This window comes from Leuciscus leuciscus (assembly GCF_965113295.1).
Source record: "Leuciscus leuciscus genome assembly, chromosome: 3".
Lineage (NCBI taxonomy): Eukaryota > Metazoa > Chordata > Actinopteri > Cypriniformes > Leuciscidae > Leuciscus > Leuciscus leuciscus.
The window spans coordinates 46,647,534-46,672,840 of NC_138727.1; the positions used below are offsets into that span (position 1 = coordinate 46,647,534).

Genomic DNA, 25,307 nt, shown 5'->3' on the forward strand with positions numbered 1-25,307 from the left:
TTCACCTAGAAATATTAATTCTGTCATTATGAACTCACCCTCAAGTTGTTCTAAACTTGCATGAAGTTCTTTCTTCTGCTGAACATAAAGGAAGATATTTTGAAGAATGTTGGCAACCAAACGCGGAAAAAGTCAATGGGGACCAGCTTGTACATGGAATTTAAGGATGCATCTCCAAACTTAAGGGCATAACAAACATTACACTAGCAAATGTATTACACTATTAATAATTTATTTACACAATGGCATGAAAATGACATGGAGGATTTTGGATTGAAACAGATAGCCATACTCTGTGACAATTTAGATAGAACCAGCTTTTGACAATTTATTACCAAACAGGATATTTAAGAGTGAGACAAACCAACTAACAGGTGAAAATTCATGAAATCCATTGCTAATAATTGATGTTTTGTTTTCCCACCAAACAAAATGTCTCTTTCTAGTCAATTTATCCCTTAAAACATCTTTGATCACCAAAATGACATATTTAAAAACTTCATGCCAAATAGCTTGAATGTAACTCTACCCTTGCCTCATTTAGTTCACCCAGTTCTATGAATATGCAAATGAGCCCCGCCTCCACTCACTCACAGCAGCTCAGAGATCCACTCGTTGACGATCAGGTTAAAAACAACAGTATTAAGGACAACCCAACTGTGACATCAGTCTTATAAGTATTCCATCCAATAGCCTACATTAAGAAATGCATGATGGGGACATGAAAATGAACTGCTTTTTCAACATTATGGTGCAATTGACACAACCAGACCACAGTTGTACAAGTCTCAAATATTTTATTTCTCATTTTCATGAATGACATTTCAATGGTTCCCACAACATATGACGCAGCATGCAGAGAAATGAAGAAAGAAACAAAACGTTGAACCTAAAAGCGAAACGTTTTCATTCACTTGTGTGTTTCCTTTGTCCAAAATCCCACCACACCGAAAGTTATATAGATGGCTGTCTGACCCCCAGCTGAAGAAATACAAAACAGAACCGAAAGCAAGAAGCATTAATAAACACACATTCTGTACAAAACAACTCAACCAAACAAATAACGAAAAAAAAAAAAACATAACTCCCTCTTTTTTTAAAAAGAGGAAAGAACAAAACGAAGCTTCGCTGGGAGTGATGGACACCAATCCAGAATAACTCACACATGTTTATTTTCATAATAATAATAATATTTATGGATAAATGTAGTGAAGAAACTCGCTTTAAAATAATTTCCATATTTAAACATTTACCAAAACTTTGGCAACGTCCATATATTTATATGTAACTGTCATTCAGATTATATCTCAAATCGATTCATATGTAAACAAGAGAACCCCCCCCCCCCCAAAAAAAATCTACATGCACAATAGAAAGAAAAAAAATAGAGAGAAACCAAACCCTCCCCTTTCATGCAAGCACATCACAAGACCTCGACGGTCTTCGGGAACAACATACAAGCCCCGTCTCCGTCGGGAACAACACACGCCGTCTCCGTGCAGAAGATGGCGCCGGTTTGCGCGGGAGATTCACATTTAAAACTAGCGGAGTGGCTGAACGCTTCGAGTGTATTCATCCGCATTGACAGCGTTTAGTTTGGTCTCTCCTTCTTGAACAAATCGATCCCATCGATCAGTCTTTGAAATGATGAAGTAAAAGAGAGAAACTGATGGCCAGTCTGGTCTGTTTTTTGCCTACTTCGACGGCAACATGCTGCGAACCAACTCGATTAAAGCTTAAAAAACCCAAGCCCACAAAACACACATTCTGTCCTTCAATCCCTAATATACAAATATGAGCTACTAAGATCTTTACAATGCTGCCTGCAGTCAAGTTGGAAAAATTTACTTTAAATTTCCACAACAAATATTCAAATCAGGAGTTATATTGTGGGTTCAGTCCGCCACAATATGCACTGTATCCTTTAAGTAACTACAATGTCGAGAGGTAAATCAAAATGACTCGTTTGCGGTGTTAAAATGGTAATAAATCCAGAATACACACACACAAAAAAAGTTGAGAGTTTACTGATGGCACGGTTCCATCCTACAGTAATATGTGATCTGATCGCCCCTCCCCACCCGCGACCCCTGCGATAAAACACCCGTCTTAAAAAGTAAACCATACGTATATATGTGCACAACTTCAAATATATTTACTTTTTATCCTAGTCTACTGTATATCAGAAAGCAAGACGGTAGATGAACTCCCTGACAATATTAACACAGCACACGTTCACATACACGCACACATTCTCGGTAGAAAATTCGAAGTGGATTTTTGCATGAGATCTGAAGCAGATATCAAAACCAAAAGAGGTGGAAACATAAAAACAATAAGCTTGTTAAACTTTTTTTAATCTCCCCATGACATGAAGAACATCAGATAGCGATTTCAATATTCAGCTATTGTAGGTTTCGATTGGCACTTCATGCTTGAAGCGTGTTGCACTGAAATCAAGTGTCAAGTCATATGTCGCTCGCATACATGTATTCCCTGTAGACCTAGATCATCTTTAAAAAAAAAGACAGGACCAAAATAAATACAAAAACTCCCCCCCTTCAAAAATAAAAATAAAGAACGTACACACATACACACACACCCCCCCCCTCCTCTATTCCTTCTCCACCACACTGAATCGCTCGGTAATCGACAGAGACGACGTCTCTCTGACTGTCCTTAAATACCCGAGAACGTGGACAGAAGAATCTCATGCTCTTTAACACTTAGGATGGCAGGCGTCACAAGGCTCAGGGAGTACAGACGGGGAACAGAGGCATCATTCAGAGAAATACTTCCATTGAAAGAGAGAAAGACAGAAAGAGAGAGAGAAAGAGAGAGAGAGAGCGCGCGTGTTAGCAGAACGTCTGGAGCTGATTCTCAGAAATGGAGAAGTGAAAAAGAGGGTGTTCAGTGAAGGGCCTGTTTCGTCTCTTCACACGTCCACCACCATCTTTTTGTGAATGTCTAAGCCACCAACCACCTGCGGATAAAGGGTGACAAAAAAAAAAAAAAAAAAAGTCAGTGCATTTCATAACCAGAGATTGTAAAAAAGAAAGTGTAATGTTTCAATAACCCACTTTTTTTTTTATCTTGCAGCGCGCTAATTAAAGCACCACCGCAAAAACATACCAAAACTAAAAAACACAGGCAAAATATCTATAATAATTACATTCATATTAAAAATCAATACATTTATTCACGAGTACTGGACAAAGATTTTTCAAAACCGTTTATAGAGATAGAAACGTATAAAATAAAATAATTTGAAACCAACAACAACCAATGCAGGGTTCGACATTAAGCCTTGTCATGTGCTTGTCCGAGTACAAAAGTTACTGATGAATATTGTCATCAGTGTTCTATCAGATTTAAATACTTAATATGCATATTTTTGGTTAATAACCTTATTAAATGTATGCGTCATCTTTCATGTCAAATTCCTACATTTGATCAATACATGCAATTATAATAATAAGACACTATAGGGCCGTTACCAATCACATGAAATAATTTAGACTGCAAATTTTAATTTGGTTTAATGTGGTTAATGTTTTAAATACATTTTTTAATAAGAAATGTAAAAAAAATGAAAAAATGCCATGATACTTTTAAACGTAAAACTAAACTGCCAGTAGGTGGCAGTAAGTGATTTAATAAGTGAGTCAATGAATCTTTGATTTAACCGATTAGTTCAAAACGCTGAATCATTCAATAACAAAACACCGCTGAGTGTTGCTTTGAAAATACGCAATGGTTCTGCTGTGGTCTTTGGTGAAATACAATAAAAACAGTCAATATTGTGTCTAAAATGTAAGTGATTTAATATTAACTACTTGTTTATTGAACTATAAAATCATTGAAACATTTGCAATCGTGATAATATTCGGCAAAACAGCTCCCTGGGTCGTGTTATGTAACTTAACTATATCATATGTTATGCATAAAAAACTAAACATTTTGAATTAAGTTACTACCTCAGTAATCAGTATGTTTTTAGAGATGCACCGATTGATCGGCTGGTGACCGGAATTGGCCGATTTTCACGTGATCGGCCGGTCAGTCTGACCAGAGAATGTCTAATATGGCAAGAAGTTTCACTCTCAGTACACTTCCGGCTTCTGAACTGGTTGCAGTTCCACTCTGATTCCATATGAGGGCGCTCACAGGACGAGTGCAGAATGAATGGAGGTCTATGGAGATATTGCTCTCAAAATCCACTTTTCTCAGGATATAATTTTTTGTGAGTAATTTGAATGTTGTTTTCGAAAGGGGATGCAAAGAAATTACACATTGCTTGGTGTTAGATTTTTTTGAGTCACTTATTTGCTTTAAAAAGTATTTTAAAGTGTCAATGACGTCATACACATCGTACGACCAGAGATACTGCTTTACGGCAATCCTTCAGTCACTTTGGTGCTTTCGCGCTCTGCACTTTCTTTTCTCTCGAGGCATCGACAACACAGCTGACACAGGGAAATACACGTGCTAGAAGAGTTTTTGTTTTGTTTGTTTCTGGTCCCGCTTCGGATGCCACGATGCCATCAAGCGGTATCTCTGGACGTAATCAGTCCTTCACTGACCAATCAGCGTTCATTAGCAGAATGCTAGTGTGTTATGGGCAACAACAACTCAACCTGTAAGAAATCGAAAGGACATAAGTACTTGTTCATTCAACGTTCGACCTATAACCCATGTTGAACTTGCAAAACCTACAATCAAATCTGAAATTTCTCAACGGCAATCGGGTGAAAGAGACAAATTTAGCCGTCTAGCCCCATTGACTCCCATTCATTTTGCACTCATGGCGAGCGCCCCCCAGTGGAACTCTGGTGGAACTACAACCAAAATTCGGTACAATAGGACTTAATAGGGAGTGGGCAGGCTCTCCGTAGACGGGCTCTGGTCTGACATATGCCGATTTTATGCGGGTCAAATGCACTCGGGCGCCGCATGATTAACCTTTTGAGCGGTACTGTCTCATATATGGGATTTTTATTTCTGTGCCCCTGAGAGTACGGTGCCACATTATGTTCAGTGACGTCGCATAACTGCCAGATTCAAACTGTGCTTTCACGCGTTAGCTGGCGCTGAGCCAGAGTCGGACGCGTTCAGCGCTGTCATATATCACAACTAAGCAGTGTTTTCAACCTCATAATGTTTACTTTAGGTTTCAGATATTTAAATACACATAAGCACGAGTAAAACAATACATTTGGAGTTTGTAAAATACACACTGATATCTGTGGAAGCAGCAATAACAATCTATTCAAATATAATTTGCCGACAAGTTTTATTCATATCAGACAAACATAGTGGAAGTAACTATAAAGTTTACTCTATTCTTCTCAGTTCACCGGCCAGTTTCTTGCATTTATTTCGGGAGAAACTGATGAATTCACGTGCTGTAAATCCGACTGACAGGACAACATTGCGGCGCCGATCTCATGTTATAGATCAAGATTATTTATAAAGGTTTTTAAACGACCAAACACACACTCACTTACACGTGTTTGAGAATCGGAATATCAGATAGGCTAGTTGATGACATGGTAAGCAAGTTTGTGAATATTTTCAAGAAAAAAGCGAAATAAAAGCGACACATCTGTCATACAGCATTATTGTGGCTGCGGTGTATCGCGTGACGCGTCGCCATGGAAACATTAAAGGGAACGTTCGCCTTGAAAAAACTCACTCTGGGGGTGTCAGTTAGAATATTTTAAACTTACGCGTGAAAGGGTTAAAGAACAGATCGAAAATAAATATTTGTGTGTGCTGTAAAGTGGTTAGGAAAAAATTTTTATCGGAATCGGCTCAAATCGGTATCGGCAGGTCAAACTCAATGAAAAATCGGAAATCGGAATTGGCCTAGAAAATTGCAATCGGTGCATCTCTATATGTTTTTTTTATGTGAGCTTTCACACATTTTTTTTCAATTTCTCACGAAAGTCTCTCACACAGAGACAGGCAGCGCGAGCCTCAACAGCGCAGGCTTATTACCAGAAATACACTATCCATTATCAATAACTCTTTACACTGAATGTAATCAAATCAGAATCATTCTTGCGTTTCAATGCTACCCTAGTGATTTTTTGTCGCTGAAGTTTTAATCAGGCTACTTGTCTGGTAGGGCAATTAAATTTCTTTCACTTGCCCCTTGAAAAAAAAAAAAACACGTCCTGGACAAACGTTAATGTCGAGCCCTTTTGTTTTATTTTCAGCCTATTTTCTCTTGCAGTGAGAGCTGAAAATGGCATCAGCGGATGAAAATGTTTGGTGTGTCAACTTTCGCTGAATCCCTACATTAGAAACCAGACCCAAAAGTGAAATGACCCATGTGAGACTCACAGCGCAGAACTCCTCGAAGGATATCCTCCCGTCCCCGTCCTTGTCTGCGTTGATGATGGTTTTGTCGACGATCTGCTGCAGCTGGGTGTCCTTCAGGTTATTCCCTACCATCATCTTCAGCACCTGGAACAGCTCGCCGTTGGATATGTAGCCGTCCTTGTCCATGTCATAAATTCTGAACGCAACTGCAGAAACAAGCCAAGAATCAAAACATGACAGAAAAGGTGATATAATGCACCATTGCACTACAGACTAGTTTTATGGCTTTTTTGAGTGTTTATTTTTTTTTGGTTTGAATCAACTTTTTTAGTCTGACATGAAATAAATCCAAAAAAATCTCATAAAATAAAAAAAAGTTTGTTACGCAATTAGACATACTGTATATGCCAGGCCAAAAAAGGTCGCTGTTTGGATTTAAATAGGCAAATGGTTAAGAGTCTATGATTGGATCATTATTGCAGTGATTATGTTTCTATCATGTTATATGTGTGGCAACAGTTCTTCTAGCTCTGACTGATGGAGTTTGTAGCTTTTCATTTCTTAAACAATCATGTAGGAACACATCATGTCCATATTCCAGGATGACAATGTCAAGATTCATCAGACTCTAATTGTGAAAGAATGAAGAATAATTTTCACACATGAATTGGCACCTCTGAGTCCAGACCTTAAATTCATGGAAAGACCTTAAACTAATGTTGTGATGTTATTTCCATCAAGAGGTGCATCAGTTTTTGGTCAAGATCTTGTATTGACAATGCAAGAGTCCAGCACTCTGTAAAGTCTCCTCCAGCACATCCCAAAGACTACCAATGAATTTAAGATTTGGACTCTGGCCGATTTGATCTGAGCCTGATGAATCTTGACATTATCATCCTGCAATATGAACATGATGTGTTTTCCTACATGTTTGTTTAAGAAATGAAAAGCTGCACACTCCATCAAGTAGGATTAGAAGAACTGTTTCCGAACATACTATAAACATCACAACCACTGCAATAATGATCCAATCATAGACTCTTAAGCTTTGCATTTAAATCCAAACAGCGACTTTTCTATTTTTTTGGCCGGGCAGTGTATATATGTAAAGATTGCATGTGTTTTTTTGTACTAATTTAATTCTGTACTCGACATGACCTGTTTGACACTGAAGCTGTCCATCTCTTCAATTCAGTGCGACTGGCTATAATGTTTAATTCTGCAAAACGCATTGTATATAGAAACCTTTGACAGTCTTCAGAATGTGAACAAATATGCATGGACCGCTTGAAAGCAGTCTTGGATATAGTCGAAATAGTCTTGGATATTGGACCCACAGTCCGCCCTCGCCTATTGATTCCCGTCACGCACCCGCTTCTCAAATGACAACGTAAATATTCTTCCACCCATTACATCAAATATTAGTGGTTCACCCGCCCACGTGCAGGACTCTTTTATGGCTCATGTAGTATCATATAGTGAGAATATGAAGCTCAAACTCTAGAACGAAAAAACGGCTTAATTTTATTCAAAAAATATGAAATTTGGTGCAGCTGCACCAAGATGAAATTCAGATAACTTGTAATGTAAATTAATAGGATCTTTATAACAGTATAGCAGCTGTATGTAAAAATCAGTTGTCACTATTTCTTCCAATTATACGTCTAAGTAAGATAATATTTAAATGCTTAGTTTTATGAGCGGCCATTTTTATTGTGGATGAAACGTAATGCAATGCAATACAATTATGATTGAGAGATCATCTGATATATCAATTCATGTGATTTTTCAAAAAATGTATGTATGGATAATCATGTAAACCTAAGTTGCTTCAGTCCAGTAAGTGTTCGTCTTGAAATATTAATAACAATATAAAAGTTCTTTTTATGTTTTTAAAGATTTCAGAGCAAAATGACACGTATACCACGACCTGAAGGTGGACGTTTTTAAAATGACTCTAAAAAGCCTTTGACTTGCTGAAACAGTAACTATCAATCAGACGACAGAAGGCATGGAGTAGATTGTGTTTCAGTTATCATGTTGATAATGTAGATGCCTTAGAAATTTTGCACATCAAATATGACACAGTAGGCTTCATAGGGTTAACTAGGAAAAATGCTGGTGAGATTCAAAACTTTAAGAGACTCACAGCGGAGCTTCTGCTCCTTGTCGCCCTTGACGCTGAACTGAGAGACGCCTTCAATGAACTCTAGAAGGAAAAAAGACAGGCAATTGAAGGATGAGGTAGCCATTTACACACCGAACTCCTCAAGTACACAGAGCACCTCTGAAACTAGCATTGAGCTTGTGCTTTCAACTGGTCAGAAAACACATATAATATTAAATTTCCTAGGCCACAAAGAAACAATTTTAGGCGTTGGTTCTTCATAAAGGCAGATATGAATGGTTAAATATATGCAAGAAACACCAGACCAATCACAACTAATCATGCAAATAGATGTAAGGAAAAAAAAGACTAAATTGGAATTCAGCATGCTTTGCAATGTCATCACTATCATGACGCTTAAAGACCCTAAACATTGTATAACTGCACATTTACTGACCTTTAAAGTCCACTTCTCCATTGCCGTCTGTGTCGAATATATCGATGACTCGCTGCACCAGTGGGTTCTGTTGCAGCTCGGGTAGAGACATAAACTCCTCCACGCTGAGAGAGCCCGAGTTATCAAGGTCGAGTTTCTTAAACCGCTTTCCTAGTCTTTTAATCTCATCAGCGTCAACTGAAATAGAGAGAGAGAAGAGAGCAATTCATTTAAATAGAAGCGCAACACAAAACACAGACTAAATTATACATCCTTTCCTCATTCTCTAAGCTTTCCCTCGGCTACAACCATCAATAATAGATCTTCAAAACGTCAATCTCTAATGGTTACGAGGTTTGCACAAGTCTTAAACACACACACACACAGGGAGGCTAAACTCCATATTCAAGGCTCTCACTCTCTCACACACACCCATCCATCTTTGGCTCCCATCAGAAAGCCAGAAGGAGCCGTACCCAGTTTCTTCTGCCTGGCAGTCATGGTCATCTCTCAGAGGACTGCCGTTCAGCTCCGGCTCAGTGTTGTGCTGTGTGCCGCGGACTGCTAAATGACCTAATCTCATTCACACAGCCACGTGGTACACACCTCAAGTAATCAGCTGTCAGACTGTTTGCGGTTAATCGAATTAAACATCGAAATCACAAGAGATCAGCGATTCTCAAAGTTTGCAACTCTTCAGTCGCCAAGTGTCAGAGATACGATTCTGAGGCCCAACTCACTCTGTTCAACTAAAGGCTGGAATACACTACACAACTTTTAAAATCGGAAGATTTTAAAACACTATGCATCTTGCCGACTTTGTAAATGGTTAAAGGAACACGACGACTTTTTGGGACTTTAGCTTATTCACCGTATCCCCCAGAGTTGGATAAGTCCATACATACCCTTTTCATCTCCGTGCGTGCCGTAACTCTGTCTGACGCACCCACCGCTAGCCTAGCTTAGCACAAAGACTGGAGGTAAACGGCTCCAGCTAGCATACTGCTCCCAATAAGTGACAAAATAACGCCAACATTTTCCTGTTTACATGTTGTGATTTGTATAGTCACAGCGTGTACAAATAACAAGGTCACATGAGACACAGCTATCTTCTAACCGTATACATACTGGGAACTATATTCTCAGAAGGCGAAGCACTGCTACTTCTGCGGAGTGATTTAGCGGCTGATTTAGAGTAATATTTAGCGGCACTCGGTTGTTGTTTCGTTCAAACATTACGGATCATGGCAAACAGACTTTGGGACAAAAGGAGAACTAAAACGAGGATCAATATCGGCATGGCGTTTGAGATGCCGAGAGCTTCGCGGCAAACTTCGACTTGACAGAGACGCCGCTCTTGCATGTACTTTATTAGACAGGTGAGCAAATGTACATAAAACAAATCAATGTTATATAGCTCAACATGATGAAATGTTAGAATATGATCAGTATGTTATTCTAATGATGATCTAGCTTACTGCTAGTCTATAGCCAACAAACTTAACACAGAGAAAAACATTAGAACTTTCAACACACTCAAATGCTGTTTAGTGTGATAGTGTAGACCAAGTGAAACAGCGCTGCGTTACCTCACAAGTTTAATTCGTCAAATAAACTGACCTGTGTGAGTAGTAATTCAGCACTTGTGGGTAAGTTAGTTCGGTAGAATTAAATGTCCTCATTCCTTTATATCCGCGGGACTCGCGTGTGGCACTTATACCCGTCTCTCATTAGCAATCGCGACCTGCTTCATACCACAGTCATGTTAAAAAACATGAATGTTTTCACTCATCCATAAACATTATTAGATCCATCGGCATGACGACAAGTTCCATGATTCCACTTATCACTGCGTCATCAACCAACGCCTTTGTTATTGTAAGAGGTTAGCGACCCCTAGCGACCTAAATCATTTAAATATCCCTGACAGACCAGATTAATCAGGTATTGCATACTCAGCAATTCAGGGGGGGGGGGAAAGTCTTCAACAGAGGACAAATCGAATATCTGGGTCTCGGGAGGACAATCATATTCAGTATTTAAGCACGTCATTTACGTTGAATGGGTTCCAAAAACAGCCGTGTAAATGAAAAGCAGCCTGAGACCCTGTCACTGCTGAAACAAGCTCTGGGTTACTGCTGTTGCACATCCAGTTATTCTCCGTGGTTCAAGAGAGGTTAAGAGACGCATGCCGATTTCTGCTGTGCTATTTCTATTACCCTAAAGCAGATGATATAACTGCTCATACTTAATATCTATTAATATACCATGGATTAACCCTGATAGAGCTAGTGCCAATGTGTGTCAATAAACCAGGTGACTGTATTACACCATCATGCATCTGTCGTGCCGCGAGACATCGGGACAAAGGGTGTTACAGTCCATATACTGAAAGTGGTGAATGGGGTCATTTTAGGTCAGATTTGCATTACCTAAAGGGGCTTTCTAGGCCTAAAAAGAATACAAATTATAGATGCACCGATGTATTGGCTAATAATCTGTATTGGCCGATAAAAGCAATTTCACTATCGGACGATTTTTTTTAAAGCCACAATATGTAACTTTTTTGCTTTAAAAATAGCAAAAATCACTATATCTATGTTATATATTTTTTTTAGTTGTGTACTCACATTATCCCGACTGTTTCCAACAACTTTCAAACCAGGAGAAATTTGTAATTTAATTCGAGAAACGTCCCGTTTCTTTATTTCCGTTTTGTCGCCGTCAATGGCGTCATATCCGCGTTGTCCCTGGTTTCCGCTCGTACTGCCATGGCAACCAGAGCTATGAACTACGCTGTTGTTGTTTCGTTCAAACATTATGGACCATGGCAAGCAGACTTTGGATACAAAAGGAGAACTAAAACGAGAATCAATATCAGCGCGGTGTTTTCGAGATGCCTAGAGCTCCCATATTATTATTATTATTTTATTTATTTACCAGGACAGTGCATATTAACAACAGTATGCCTGTAACATGCCAGAGTTAGCCAGTGGCTAATTTTCATCTGTAGTCCTGGTTGCCAGATGTACAGTGGCACCCTAGGGAGAATACAAATTTTTTAAGAGTTTGCATGTAAATACAAATATGTCTGCTACAGCGTAGCTGCAGTAGAAGATAATTATAAAAATATAGAATCTCACTAAAATTTGTTCTGAAAAGCATCCTAATAATATACACAAGCAGTAGCAGCAAGTAGCATGCATTGTCGGTGTAACAGATTAAACCATTTGTTAGATGCATATGAAGATGATCAGTTTTAACATCATTGCAAGTTTATACAAAAATAAAAAATCTAAAATCACAAAACAAAAACACACATTCACAACTGTAACACAAACGGGCAAAAACAAGACTTTAGTGTTGACAGGTCTGATTACTAATAAGCCAACGTTTCAGATGTAATCGAAAAAGGCTATATGTATTAATGTCTCTGATTGATGACGGAATGGTATTCCACTCCTGAGAAGCCCTAACAGAGAAGGCGGACTGACTAAAAGCACTTTTTCTAAGTGGAATAATACAGTCACCTCTTGACACTCCTCTGGTGATTCTGTGTGTAGTTGTTCTAAGTTTAACAAAATCGCCAAGGGGTGGCGGGGCCATTCCATGTAAGATTTTATAGACCTGACAGCAATTTGTGAACTTTATTAAATTTTCCCAGCTTAAAATATTGTATTTTAATAAAATAGCGCAGTGGTGAAAATGTTTCGGTTTCTTATCAAGTACTTTGAAACCACTACAATCTCTATACAAACAGACACTCAGAGTAGTCGAGTTAGACTGGGACCAGCTCGTTAAACAATAAGTAAAATAAGATAGAATCATTGAGTGCATGAAGGTTTTGGCCGCTTGAATGGACATTGAATTTCTAATAAATCGGAAGTTAGCTAAATTAAATTTGACTTTTTTACACGTTTGCTTTATATGTGATCTAAAATTTAGTTTGGTGTCTAGATAAATGCCAAGATATTTGTATTCTTGGACTATTTGTATTTTTTCCCCTGACACTAAAATATCTGCATCTTTGTTTACCTTATGTGATTTTGTAAAGTACATACCCACAGTTTTTGACATATTAAGTTGTAAACATGATTCATTCAACCATTTTGTTACTTTAACCATCACATTTGTAAGCTTTTCAGCTACCTCAGTTTTTGAAGATCCATGTACGTACAAAACTGTGTCATCCGCGTACATTTGAATGTTAACCTCCGGGCACACCAGTGGTAGATCGTTAATGTACATACAGAATAAGACAGGGGATAATATGGAGCCTTGTGGCAGGCCGGTCGACAGAGGGAGGGGCTCGGACTGACTATTATCAACACGAACAGTTTGTAATCGTTGACAGAGATATGAATTTATCCATTTTAATACCTTATCTGAGAGATTAAAAGCGGATAATTTAGCCAATAGGATACGATGGTTTACTGTATCGAATGCTTTTCTAAGGTCAAGAAAGACCGCTCCTACAATGCTATTGCTGTCAAGTGATAACTTGATTTTATCAATAAAATAGCAATTTGCTGACTCAGTTGAATGGTTAGGTCGAAATCCGAACTGTAGTGGGTGAAGATGAAAGGAGCTATTATTTAAATGGTCTTTTACATGATCAGATGTCCATTTCTCAAGGACCTTAGACATTACAGGTAGGATACTGATCGGTCTATAATTAGAGACGAATTGTGGGTTTCCTGTTTTAAAAATAGGTGATACAATAGCTGTTTTCCATGTGTTTGGAAATTCTGCTTGGCATATGGAGTGATTCATAATTATTGTAATGGGACTGGCAAGTGATAAACTGAGATTTTTGAGCATTACTGTGTCCATTCCATGGACATCTTTCGCTTTGGACGATTTAAGTTTTTTAATGATTGCTTCAGTATTTGCTGTTGTGGCACATGTAAAAACGAGACTAGGTTCCATAGACAGTATATAAACGAGAGCTCCACGTCCGAGACTTCGACCGCTTCTACATGTACTTTATTAAACAGGTGAGCACATTTACATAAAACTAATCAATGTTATATAGCTCAACATGATGAAATGTTAGAATATGATCTGTATGTTATTCTAATGTTGATCTAGCTTACTGCTAGTCTCATACAGACAAACTAACACATACATTTAACACATTCAAATGCAGTTTAGTGTGATAGTGTAATGTTAGACCAAGTGAAACAACGCTGCGTTACCTCACAAGTTTAATTTGTCTAATAAACTGACCTGTGACTGTGAGTAGTAATTCTGCACTCGCGTGTAACGTTAGTTCAGTAGAATGAAATGTTCATATCGTGTCGCGTGTGGAGCTGATAGCTGTCTCTTAGCAATCCCGAACTGCTTCATATCACAGTCATATGATAAAAGCACCGATGTATTCAGTCATCCATAAACATTATTAGATCCATAGATTAGATCGGTCGGCTTGACGTTGACGACAAGATCCATAATTCTTAGCAAATGTTGCGTCATCAAACTACGCCTTTGTTATTGTAAATAGGTTAGCGACCCCTAGTGGCGAAAAATTCCATACTGTACGTTTAAAATAGCCAATGATCAGGGCTGATTGTATCCTGTCAATCAAAAGGGTGCGGAAAAACGTGTTCAGACTGCAACCCATAATGTGTGTGAAGAAAATCTCTCTTGTGTTGAGGGCAAGTTAATGCAACAGTAACGCATTGACAGTTAAAAATAGCGACGTTAAAGCAGGCTCTATTTGACCCTGTGAATCACCCATAGTTGAAGCCAGGATTGTCAGGTTTGCGTTTTTTCCCACACCAATCATTATTTGAAGCGCCTCCCATTCAATAATCTCAAGGAGCTTTGTGCTCTGTTACTTCGGATAAGAAACAAAGTCTCAGCTTTCAAATTCTGTCCATTTTATCACAAAATTCAAACAATAAATGGCATTTTGACGCTTTTAAATGTGACATGACAGATCTGTAGAGCCTCAGATGAAGCGGCAGAGTCTTTCTTACACTTTAACGCAAATTATAGCAAGAGGAAACATGCATGAACATATCTGAAAATAAATACCAGTTGAATATAATAGCTGTTGTTAATTTTAATGTACCAAATGAGAGGGGTCCCTGTATAGTTTGCAGCATTATTTGGGAAAGATTTTTTTCCCTTAAGAAAAATCGAACTATCGGTAGATATCATTCTGAATAATCGTCTATCCGTATCAGCGGATCTCTAATAAAAATAAAGTTTCACACTCTTCACTACAGGCACTTTGGCGTCAGCATGACTGTTGCATCACTGACCCACAGTATTCAAACAATGTCGAGATGGGAAAATATTTATAGCAGTCGGGCTGATCGTCTATGGTCTCTCACACTGTAATGGCTGATAAGGGCCTCTCAGAAAAGCCCCCTAGCAACAAGGACATCCATCTCCGCGGAGGGAGAAGAGTGGTGCACACGCTCATTAGAGAAATGTGTCAACTTTTGCTATATCATTTCTGCTGCAGATTGTTGCTTTAATTAGCGTTCCACTTCTAAAATGTGTCAACAACACTAGACGTTTTTAAATGCAAGAACGAGTCTTATGTAAATGCCCTCTCTAAGACACATGTCTATTTGGGATCAGGTGAATCCAAAACCAGGAATATTCTGGGTTCAGTACAAAGCCTTTGTGACATAATTACCATAGATATCCATTTTCACTAGTTTTATATAAAAAAACAACAAACAAACAACATTAGGCACTTTCAATAGAAGTGAATATTGTAAGTTTCATTTCACATTCTGCTTTTAAATCCGCCAAAATCTGGCTCACTTGCATTACAACCTCAGTGCAACCTTGATTTTAAGAAAACGATGGGTGTGTCGAAATAATATTTTGTGGTAATCAAAATTATGCCACACATGCTGTCAATTAATAACTTAACTTATTTAACCTGGAACAATACTACTTTAATAATCAATGCAACTATAAGTATGGCTTGATTCTGTTTGTTTGTTACCAACACCCTGATGAAGGCCAGTGGGCCGATACGCATTGGTGTTTTAATGCTTTAGCCCTTTAAAATAAAAAAGGCTTTTTAACTTTTGCATCCTACTGAGTGACTGGACCTGGATTTTTTTCCAATTCTTTTTTATGAACATTTAACCCTTCCACAAGTACCAGAGGATACAAGGGATACCAGCAGCGCTCCAGTTCCCCTTTGTCTAATACTACTTTAATATTGAATATTGAAGCACTTCCTCAAAAAAATTTTTAAAGTGTGTCTGTGTCCGAAATCACCCCTATACCCTTAAATAGGGCACTATTTGAGGGAACAGCCATTTGAAGTGGTGTCCGAAACCATAGTAAACGTTATCGAATGCACACATTCAATCCCACAATGCACCGCAATAACGAGTGTACAATCGATGTACGCTCAATGGCTAGAGAATACCCATAATGCACTGTGAGAGTCACCGACTAAATTCCTGCGTCTGACCAGAAGATGGCGCCGCAGCTGAATCCTCCATCCATCCATTTTCCAAACCGCTGGTCCAATGTGGGTACAGCATCATATCATACAGGTATAAATAATTCCTTTTTACTTGATTATTAAATTGTTTAATTAAGGTTTATGCTAATTTCCATGACAGAGTTCAAGATAAATCTTTTCATTACAGCTGGAGCTGCTAGTTTGTTAAGTTTCAACAACACAAACAAGCACAAACTATGCAAAGACAACAGCCCTCAGTGTCCAAATTCACTCACTCGTTTTCATTCACTCCTTCATGTGGACTAGATTAGTGGACTAATGTGGGGAATAGTGAGTGAGGGTATAGGGGGCGATTTTGGACACCGATATCCATTTCGTGTGCACATCCCTCTTAAACATAATGCCTTCTCATGATCAAATAAAACAGTGTAGGGGTGAAATGTAGTGACTGGTGACCAGAATCATCTTTTCTTTTGTATGTCAAATAAACAGTCTGTGTTTGCCAGATGCATCTCATCTACAAAACTGATTTGGGATGATGTCATAAGTGTTGTGTTACCACAGCTGCTAATTTGAGAGGCCTTATGATGTCCTTGTGGTTGCCAAGCACCCATCTGACCAACAGGTGGCTCAGTTTCACAGCAGCACACTCGTTATCACCCAGTTACAGTCCTGCACAATTCATTACTGGAACCTCATTCGGCAGCATAAGCTCCTGGGAATTCGGCTCGCCTTGACCTTTGACCTCCCACTGCTTTCATCATTACGGTGTTGAGGAAGAATAAAATCACTGGATTTGCCATGTTAGTGCCATCAAATATTTGAAAGAGTTTTGTCCTCTTATTCACAGGACACACACGTGTAGCTTGTTCTCCGCGGTACGTACGAGTAAGACCCATCTTAATCCCATCTCTGTGAACAATTTTATCATTTAAAAATAGCTAGTGAACTTCCAAAATAATTACAAAGCATGCAACACATTGAATTAAACAGAAAGACTGAAATAATATTTGCTTATAAAACATACTCTAATAATCTTTACTTACAAAGTGGAGAATTTTCTGCATTTTCCTTCTCTATATGTGCAAAGGTTATGAAGTAACAGTAACATTAGAATTATTTCTTAAAGGGATAGTTCGCCCGACAACAACAATTCTGTAATCATTTGCTCACCCTCATGTCTTTCCAAACCTGTATGACTTTCTTTTGTCTGCTTGGAGCACAAAAGAAGATCCCCTTTGACTTTCATTGTTTGGACAAAACAATAAGAATTTTTTTTTTAGTTTGGAACAACATGAGGTTGAGCAAATGATGGCGGAATATAGATTTTTGGGTGAACCGTCCCTTTAAATAAGTGGAAACAGTTGGAACTGAAAGAGGTTTGTAGACTTTTCGGCCATCACATTCACAGCAAAAAAAGGGTTATCAAAAATCCTAAAAGCTCTCCTAAATGTGTTTGTCAAGAATTACGAACCACACAAAAAAGAAACCTATTAAAAAATGGGCCATCGCCTCATGATCTTTTACTCACCCCCACCAACTCTATAAATAAACAGGCTTGTGCTTCCCGCAGCCCCGAGACTAACCTTTACCAGCTGGAGGCATTTATAGCCCACATATCCACAGCAAGCACCCTTACGCCACCCTGTCTAGCACTGGCCCTCTTCCAAACCTGGAGAGCCCCACTGATCCAGGGAAAGCCCTCTCCCTCATGTCTCGATCTTCCAGCTGATCCCAAAGCAGCAGGCACAAGTGTTTAAAGGACCAAACTAGACTACACTGACGGCTGCTTATTCTGATCATCCACATCGAGCAACATGTCTTGACTGATAAAGCTGCACGATTAATCGCTAAAAGATCGAATTAAACACCCACGCGATCTTATTCCTAAATGACAACGATTCAGACATGTCTATTAATCTTTGACAAAATCACACCGCTGAGCCAGAAAGAGCAGTGGTCATGTTTAGATATGAAAAAGCTCACAGACAGTCTTTTCAACCACACAGTATAATTATTTCTGTGTTGCAAATCATTACCACAGATGATTACATCGTTACGCCAGTAGGTGGCGACACGTGACTGTTAAAAAATGTGTTTGCCATTGAATCGTTTATTCAAAAGGGTTTGTTCAAAAAGGCTGATTCATCAAGTAGTGAAACAAGTGAAGTATTTATGAGCGAGTCATTGAATCATTTATTCAACCTGATTAAAAAACAAAAAATTATAATAATTTAAATTAATTAAATGTTTTAAAACTAGACTGCAGCAATCAACATTTTGTCATAACCTCTGGTAAAATTTTATTTTGTTTAGTTAGAATTTGTTAGTCATTCTCAGTTTATCCAGAATTGTGCAGCTCTGGTGACTAACCATGGTTCATCTTTGTTTATGTGACGTAGATTTGCAGGAGGGTCAATTGAAAAAAGCATTGACACAATAAAGTGGTTTATTTAGGTTAAAGGTTGTATCAGTGATTTCAGGCCCACATTTTTTTTTATCACATTCATCTAATCTTTCCTAACGATTCGCTAGCTGGCTCTGAGATCTGCACACAAAAACAATTGGTTTCACCAACCACTTAAAACCAAAACATATAGTGTTCCAACCAATCACCGACAGGGGGAGGGTGTTGTGAGGTTTTGAGCCAGCTTCTTCTTCAGCTCCAACTTCGCGTGCAGCCGTGCACGAGCACAAAACCTCACAACACCCTCCACCTTCCAGTCGGTGATTGGTTGGAACACTATATGTTTTGGTTTTAAGTGGTTGGTGAAACCAATTGTTTTTGTGAGCAGATCTCGGAGCCTAGGCTGCCTACAAAGACGCGTTTTTTTGACGGCCTGCTTATGGGGCGGGCAGCTAGCGAATCGTTAGGAAAGATTAGATGAATGTGATTTTTTTTTGGGGCCTGAAATCACTGATACAACCTTTAAAGTACTAAAATTGATATTCAATATATTTTTTTTTAAACCCCACCTAAATAGACATGTTTATAAACAATAAAATGACAAAAACACAATAAAATAACTAAAAGTTTAATTAAAATTAAAATGGAAAATATAAACTACTAATATAAAACTAATTTAAAATATTAAAGGGTCATTTGATACCATTTTAAAAGGTCATTCTTTTGTTTACTGGGTTAATAGATTAGGTTATGCTTTAAGGTTTTTTTCATGCTGTACATTATTGCAGCTCCTCTATTCCTAGTCTGTCTGAAACTTGCTGATTTCTACAAAGCCCCTCCTTCTGATAAGCCCAGAGTGCTTTGATTGGCCAGTTTCTTTTCATCCAAAAGTACATTTTAAAGATATTTACTTTATGCAGTAGTGCAATATAATGCAATATCTAGTTCTTTCTTGTAGGAAGGAAACAAAACGGTCACAAAACCTAATTTAACCACAGCCCAGGGGCCCTGTCAAGATGGCCGCCATGTGGACTGACTTGCCTTAAAGGGATTTTAACCCATCCTAGCATACAAAATGCATCAGTTTCCAAACCTCGTCATCTCTTACATAATCCTCAATAATTACATAATCACCATTTTCCATATTGTTGAAGTCGAAAACACATGTTTTTGACAAATGTTGAAACAAATCCAGACATGTACAGGTAGTGTTTAAGGCATCGTTTTAGATCTAGTGCTCGACCTGCACAAACTATGACTGAATTTCCCCATTTACAAATTAAATAGTAAAGAAAAGTACTAGAATACCCAATTTACTTACAGTGTGAGCACATCTCCAAGGGATAACTCGCCTCATTTCCCTGTAGAGAGAGAACAAGAGTCTGAATCAGCATGACAACACACTTAAAATGTTAACCAAGGCGAATTCATTTTTTTATGTCGTTGATACTGATTGAGGAAATAAATTAAATTATAACTACATAATCAATGATTTGGTTTCATCAAATACCTCAACCAAGCATAATATATGTCTTTTAGGCTACTATTTCCTGTAATGAAAAAGTTGTGTGTGTGTTGATGTAGTAAATGTTCACTATGTTCTCACTAAATGACACATAGCTGTCACCCAAGTCACAAGGGGAAAGGGTCCTCAGAGTCACACCACTATGGCACCTGACGCGTCTTAGTTAAGTAGATAATCAGATTTTCGAGGTGTGTTTACGGCGCTACAGATGGCAAATGAAACTGGATTATTATAGATGTAAATGGTATAAACACCAATATCTAATATCCTGTGACGCAAAGCAGAATTTTTTTCAGCATCATTACTCCAGTCTTCAGTGTCACATGATCCTTCAGAAATCATTCTAATATGATGATTTGCTGTCCAAGAGACATTTATGATAACGAATGAAGGTTTCATATTTATTTGTGTGAAAACGGCGATACATTTTTTCAGTATTCTTTGATTATTTCTTTGAAACAGAAATATTTTGTATTATAAATAGCTTTACTGTCACTTTTCAATTGTAATAATATTTCACAACATTAAAGCTTGACTGAATTTTATGAATGAGCCTTGGTGAGGCTGCATCTCATTTTGGGTTTCAGGGAAGAAAAATAAATTTGGCATTGGGATGCGTAAATTATACAATTTGATTTTTAAATGAACTACAAGGCAGCCAGAGGGCAAGATTTCAACAAACGATTTCTCAATAGGCGTGACATCCCAGACAAAAATCAAGTTGTTTCAAGTCAGCAAGTGGGCTGGTGCCTTCAGGAGCGGATTGCTGAAGGCCTGTTGTGACTCGCAGGAGGAAACCAAAGCTACCACAACCCAATATAGAGAGCGGGACAGATATACTGGGCCATCGCTGTGCCTAGAAGGATCTACAGCAACTTCCACAATATCTATAGCTCTCCATTAAATGTGTATCACACAGTTTCACAGCTTACAAAGCCAAGTCCCCGTGTGGCTATGTGATTGTGATCCAACTATTTCATGGGGATAAGATAAGATAAAATGAACGAAAACTGTAAAAAGGAGAAGTGTTAACATTAATGTTGTAATATAACATTCGAGCACACTTTGGCGCTGATAAAACATGTAGTAGAGGAGATGTATTTTTGGCGCTGTGTGTACATGCGTGTTTGCACATATGGTGTGGAAGTAGATTAAACCCGCGTGGGACAGGTCACACTTCAGTCACTGTGTGGTCAAACACAGAGACTTCTCTTATTTACTGTATTCAAATAGAGCCGTTTCAGTATGTCTCTCCCTCTAAAATGAGTTAGTGCGCTCATGTGCTCTACAATCAGACGGTGTTTTTGCCACAGCTAGTAGGTTAGCTAAGGTTGAGTGCCCTGTGCTATTTTAACTTTAGTGGTAGAGCGACAGCAAATTAACTTAAAGTGGATTGAGGGTTTAGGATTACTTCATCTGGTTATATGGCCTAAAGCGTGAGCAAAGTCACCGGGCAAGGAAAGACACCTCAAAGCAAAGCAAAAGCTGGAGGAAACTTTCATACAGGGAATGAATGCTCGGCTAAAATGTAACTATATTTGCGCTACATTTGACCCTTTATGGCACTTATATCTTTACTTTCAAGGGAACCCCTTGTGATTTGTCAGATATCAGGCCCGTACCCCTAAACATGAGGTCAACAGATATACATCTGCATAATTTTGCAGATGTACTACTTTTCATTGCTGTTTTAAAGAAAATTCACATCATCTATTTTCCACATGCATGCTTACACATCTTATTGTGAACAAGTCATCTGTGCATGTTACATTTAAAAAAAAAATTTGGACCTCGTATTGTTTAAAACACAAGACTTTTCTCTGATGACGTAAGCAGGACTTCTTCAATCATTTAGTGCACTTAAACCCTGCTCCTTCAAGCTCGTGTTCATCAGCGGCCCTGTCCCAAATAGAACCCAAAACCCTCGCAATCTTCCTCCAAGTCCACACTTTCGTGCAGTTACGCCGCTGTGACTGTCGGGTAGAAGTCTGCAGAGCTAGTGGGTTTGCGGTCTCGGTAAAGGTACACGTAACGGCCGCAAAGGGAAACTTCTGAAACCCAACGGTCTTGTGGACTTAACGCACGTGGCGGCCAGTGCAAGTCCACATGAAGTGTGCCATTTGGGACAGGGCCTGCATCCACATCTCAACATCCAATCAACAACCACTACATAGATCCAAGCCCCGCCTTACATTTGTTTTCATTTATCCGTTATAATCAGATATACGTCACAATACGGAAGAAAAGATCGGTCACTACTTGTGTTTCATTTCGACTTGAATCAATTCCACAAATTAACTGATTAAGGGATTCATCCTAAAGAGACAGCAACATCAAATACAATCCAAAGTTAGCAAATATGGTACAAGGCAAGCTACTGTTAACTGGCCATTGTTTCAGAATATAGAACTTTAGCATGAAGTTAACATAAGTATGGCACTCTCAGCTCTCCTCCTTTTTTAAACTCATTTTCCACCCAAATCAGCAGTGGAAATGTGAAAAAGATCAGATTTTGTCCGGATCTCAAGGTACTACAGAAGAAATGTTTGGGCCTAGAGTACTTATACAAGGGGATACAATTTAAGATGAATATAGACATGGTGTTGGTAGTGTCTGCGCCTAGGCTAATTCTGGGTCTGTGAAGCTATTCCTTGGAGCATGTAATCCTGAATCCCAAGTATGCACACTTTACTTTCTTTGAATTGAGTGCACTGAATGTCTTCTTTTAGGGTCACACTGATCAACTGAGATTCTCTCATTGGCCGACTGCAGCATCTGATTAAAAGAAGCCCTCATTCCAAGTTCCAACTAGGGTCGTTTTAAAACTTTAACATTGTGTATCTTTTATTTGCTATCATTAATTATACATACATATGCATTGTATCAGCCACTCTGCTCATGATAGCAATTCGGTGTAAATTGAGGCTAAATTCAATGACTAGCCTATACCACAGAAATTGGTACATAAACAACAGGTTCAGGGTACCCACACCGTCGGACCAATACATTTGCATTATTTGACCAGTCAAACCAGTTTACTAGAAAACGGTTTAAAAATAAATGTTTTACTAATTTGTAGTAGGTCAAGAAAGACCCCAAAATGGGTTGCAGATTTGTTCTGACAGGATCAAGGACAGCAGGGGGGAAAAAACGACAAAAATGCAAATAAAATAATATTCAACTAACCACTTATAGTTAGGAAAGCAAAATAAATATCACCTTCCCATATCTTTTGTTTACCTCAATGACAATACATCCGAGCAAAACCCTATTTTGGCAGAAATTCATCTGTCATTGGTAATATGGCTAATACTAATAAGACTTTAGGATCAGAAGTATATTTTTTAGGTTTTGCTTAACTTAGGGAATCCTGTAGGTTGCTTGTTTCTTCAGCTTACTGTATATTGGTAGATATGAACTGTATCAAAAAAAAAGTGAGATATGAATTGATTCTTCTCATGTGAATCAGCTCATTAACTGTCAAAATTGCATATACAACACTAAATATTACAGTAAACGTGATTCATCAACAATGTTTCTAATAAACTCAAACATTGTTTGGCCAATGACGCATAATAAATCCACTCTCAGATCATGATGTAATCATTTTAAAAACATTCCTGTCACTTTGCAATTTCTATAGTAACCAAATATTAGGTTTTTGAAGAAACACGGTTGTGATCTAAAAAGCTTGGTGTGGCAGTAATGACAGCAGTGTGTGGGACAGTGAATGTCTTGTTATAAGAACAATAGAAATGCACGTTAATATCAAACCAGGGCGAAAATGTTTTTACGCTCTTATGAAAAGTTGCAAGGCAGAATTTCCCTCATTTCAGGACTTTTTATAAAACTATTATACAGGGAAAGTTGAAAAGTCAGGGTGGGCGGACAAGCGCAAACAGAGACCTTCTAGCTAATTTAAAGGGATAGTCCACCCAAAAATTTTAATTGAAGCAAACAGTGGTGGGGCCGCACCATTGACTTGGTATTGAGGAAAAAACACAACTGTTTGGTTACAAACATTCTTCAAAACATCTTTGTGTTCAGCAGAAATGTATACAGGGTTGGAACAACTTGAGGGTGAGTAAATTATTTTTGGGTGAACTATCCCTTTAAGAAACCCTAAAAATGAAGGGAAAGGGAAATACTAAAGAACTGTTTGATGAAAAAGTTGTATATTAAAATCACGCCAGGGGATAGAAAACTTCCCCAAATGTAGGAATCCCCGTCGTATAATTGATGGCCCAGCAAAGTCAACCTTTCCTGGAGAATCAACCAGTCGATTCAAGTTGTCAACGGATCTATTTTTACGAGCAAACCAGCTCTCGATCAGTTTGACAGCCGTATCGATTGAACTAGCAGCCAAAACGTTACAATGTTTCTCTTCTCCAGCCGCGCCATTACAGTTGATCACTGATCGGGTCAAATACAGCATTTACACTGGAATCTATAAGATAGCGACGTGTTTTCCGTGTGTGTTTCTTCTCAGCTCGTAGTGTACAGAGCCTGAACGTGGGCCACACACACTGACAGCCATGGCTCTGTTTTATCAACAACGGCTTTGATCACGACACCGCGAGCGCGTTTCCAGTCCGTCACGGCACCAGAAAGGCGTGTTAAACGCGCGATTGATACGACGCGCAACAGTATAGGAAGTTCATCTGCTATCTCGGATATATTTACAGCGGTTTAGGGAGAGCTGTTGGGGATCCTTACCATTCTGTCGCCGGGGTTTCTTCGCCTTGTGCGGAGTCTCGCGGAACTCAACTGTCGCCGACGGTTATTTTTCTGAGCGAGGAAGTCGCGATCAGCGCGTCGCTCGGATCTTGTTCTCGGTTTGAAGATTGAAGGATTCACTGCAGTGGCTTCGGTAGGTCCGCAGCGGAGGGGGAAGAGAGGCAGTGGGTTGAGCCGGTGGTGGTGGAGGGAGAGGGGGAGAGAAAGAGAGAGAGAGAGAGAAAGAGAGAGAGAGGGAGGGAGCAAGACTGAGCGGAGCGGAGGGGGGAGGTGCATTAGAACAGCACATCACATCCGGGTATTTATGCCTGATATTCTCTCCCT

General features: G+C 38.8%; 1 protein-coding gene and 1 long non-coding RNA gene across 2 annotated transcripts; one reads left to right on the forward strand and one right to left on the reverse strand.

The window, feature by feature from the left end:
• Positions 1-1,084, forward strand: LOC309494826. Its single transcript, XR_014204439.1, has 2 exons — positions 1-639; positions 705-1,084. It is a non-coding gene; the product is annotated as an uncharacterized lncRNA (long non-coding RNA).
• Positions 778-25,095, reverse strand: ppp3r1b (protein phosphatase 3 (formerly 2B), regulatory s1ubunit B, alpha isoform, b). Its single transcript, XM_082164254.1, has 6 exons — positions 24,963-25,095; positions 20,043-20,082; positions 8,892-9,068; positions 8,477-8,536; positions 6,349-6,533; positions 778-2,983 (listed from the first exon to the last, which is right to left on the reverse strand). The coding sequence occupies exons 1-6, from the start codon at positions 24,963-24,965 to the stop codon at positions 2,936-2,938; spliced, it is 513 nt and encodes a 170-aa protein (XP_082020380.1). The 5' UTR covers positions 24,966-25,095; the 3' UTR covers positions 778-2,935.
• Positions 25,096-25,307: the final 212 nt, after the last annotated feature.

Coding starts and splice junctions, on each gene's coding strand:
- ppp3r1b (XM_082164254.1), bottom strand. Junction 9,069..20,042: donor CTTGGAGATGTGCTCACACT/GTAAGTAAATTG, acceptor TCTCTATTTCAG/TTGACGCTGATGAGATTAAA. Junction 2,984..6,348: donor CCTTCGAGGAGTTCTGCGCT/GTGAGTCTCACA, acceptor CTTTATCCGCAG/GTGGTTGGTGGCTTAGACAT.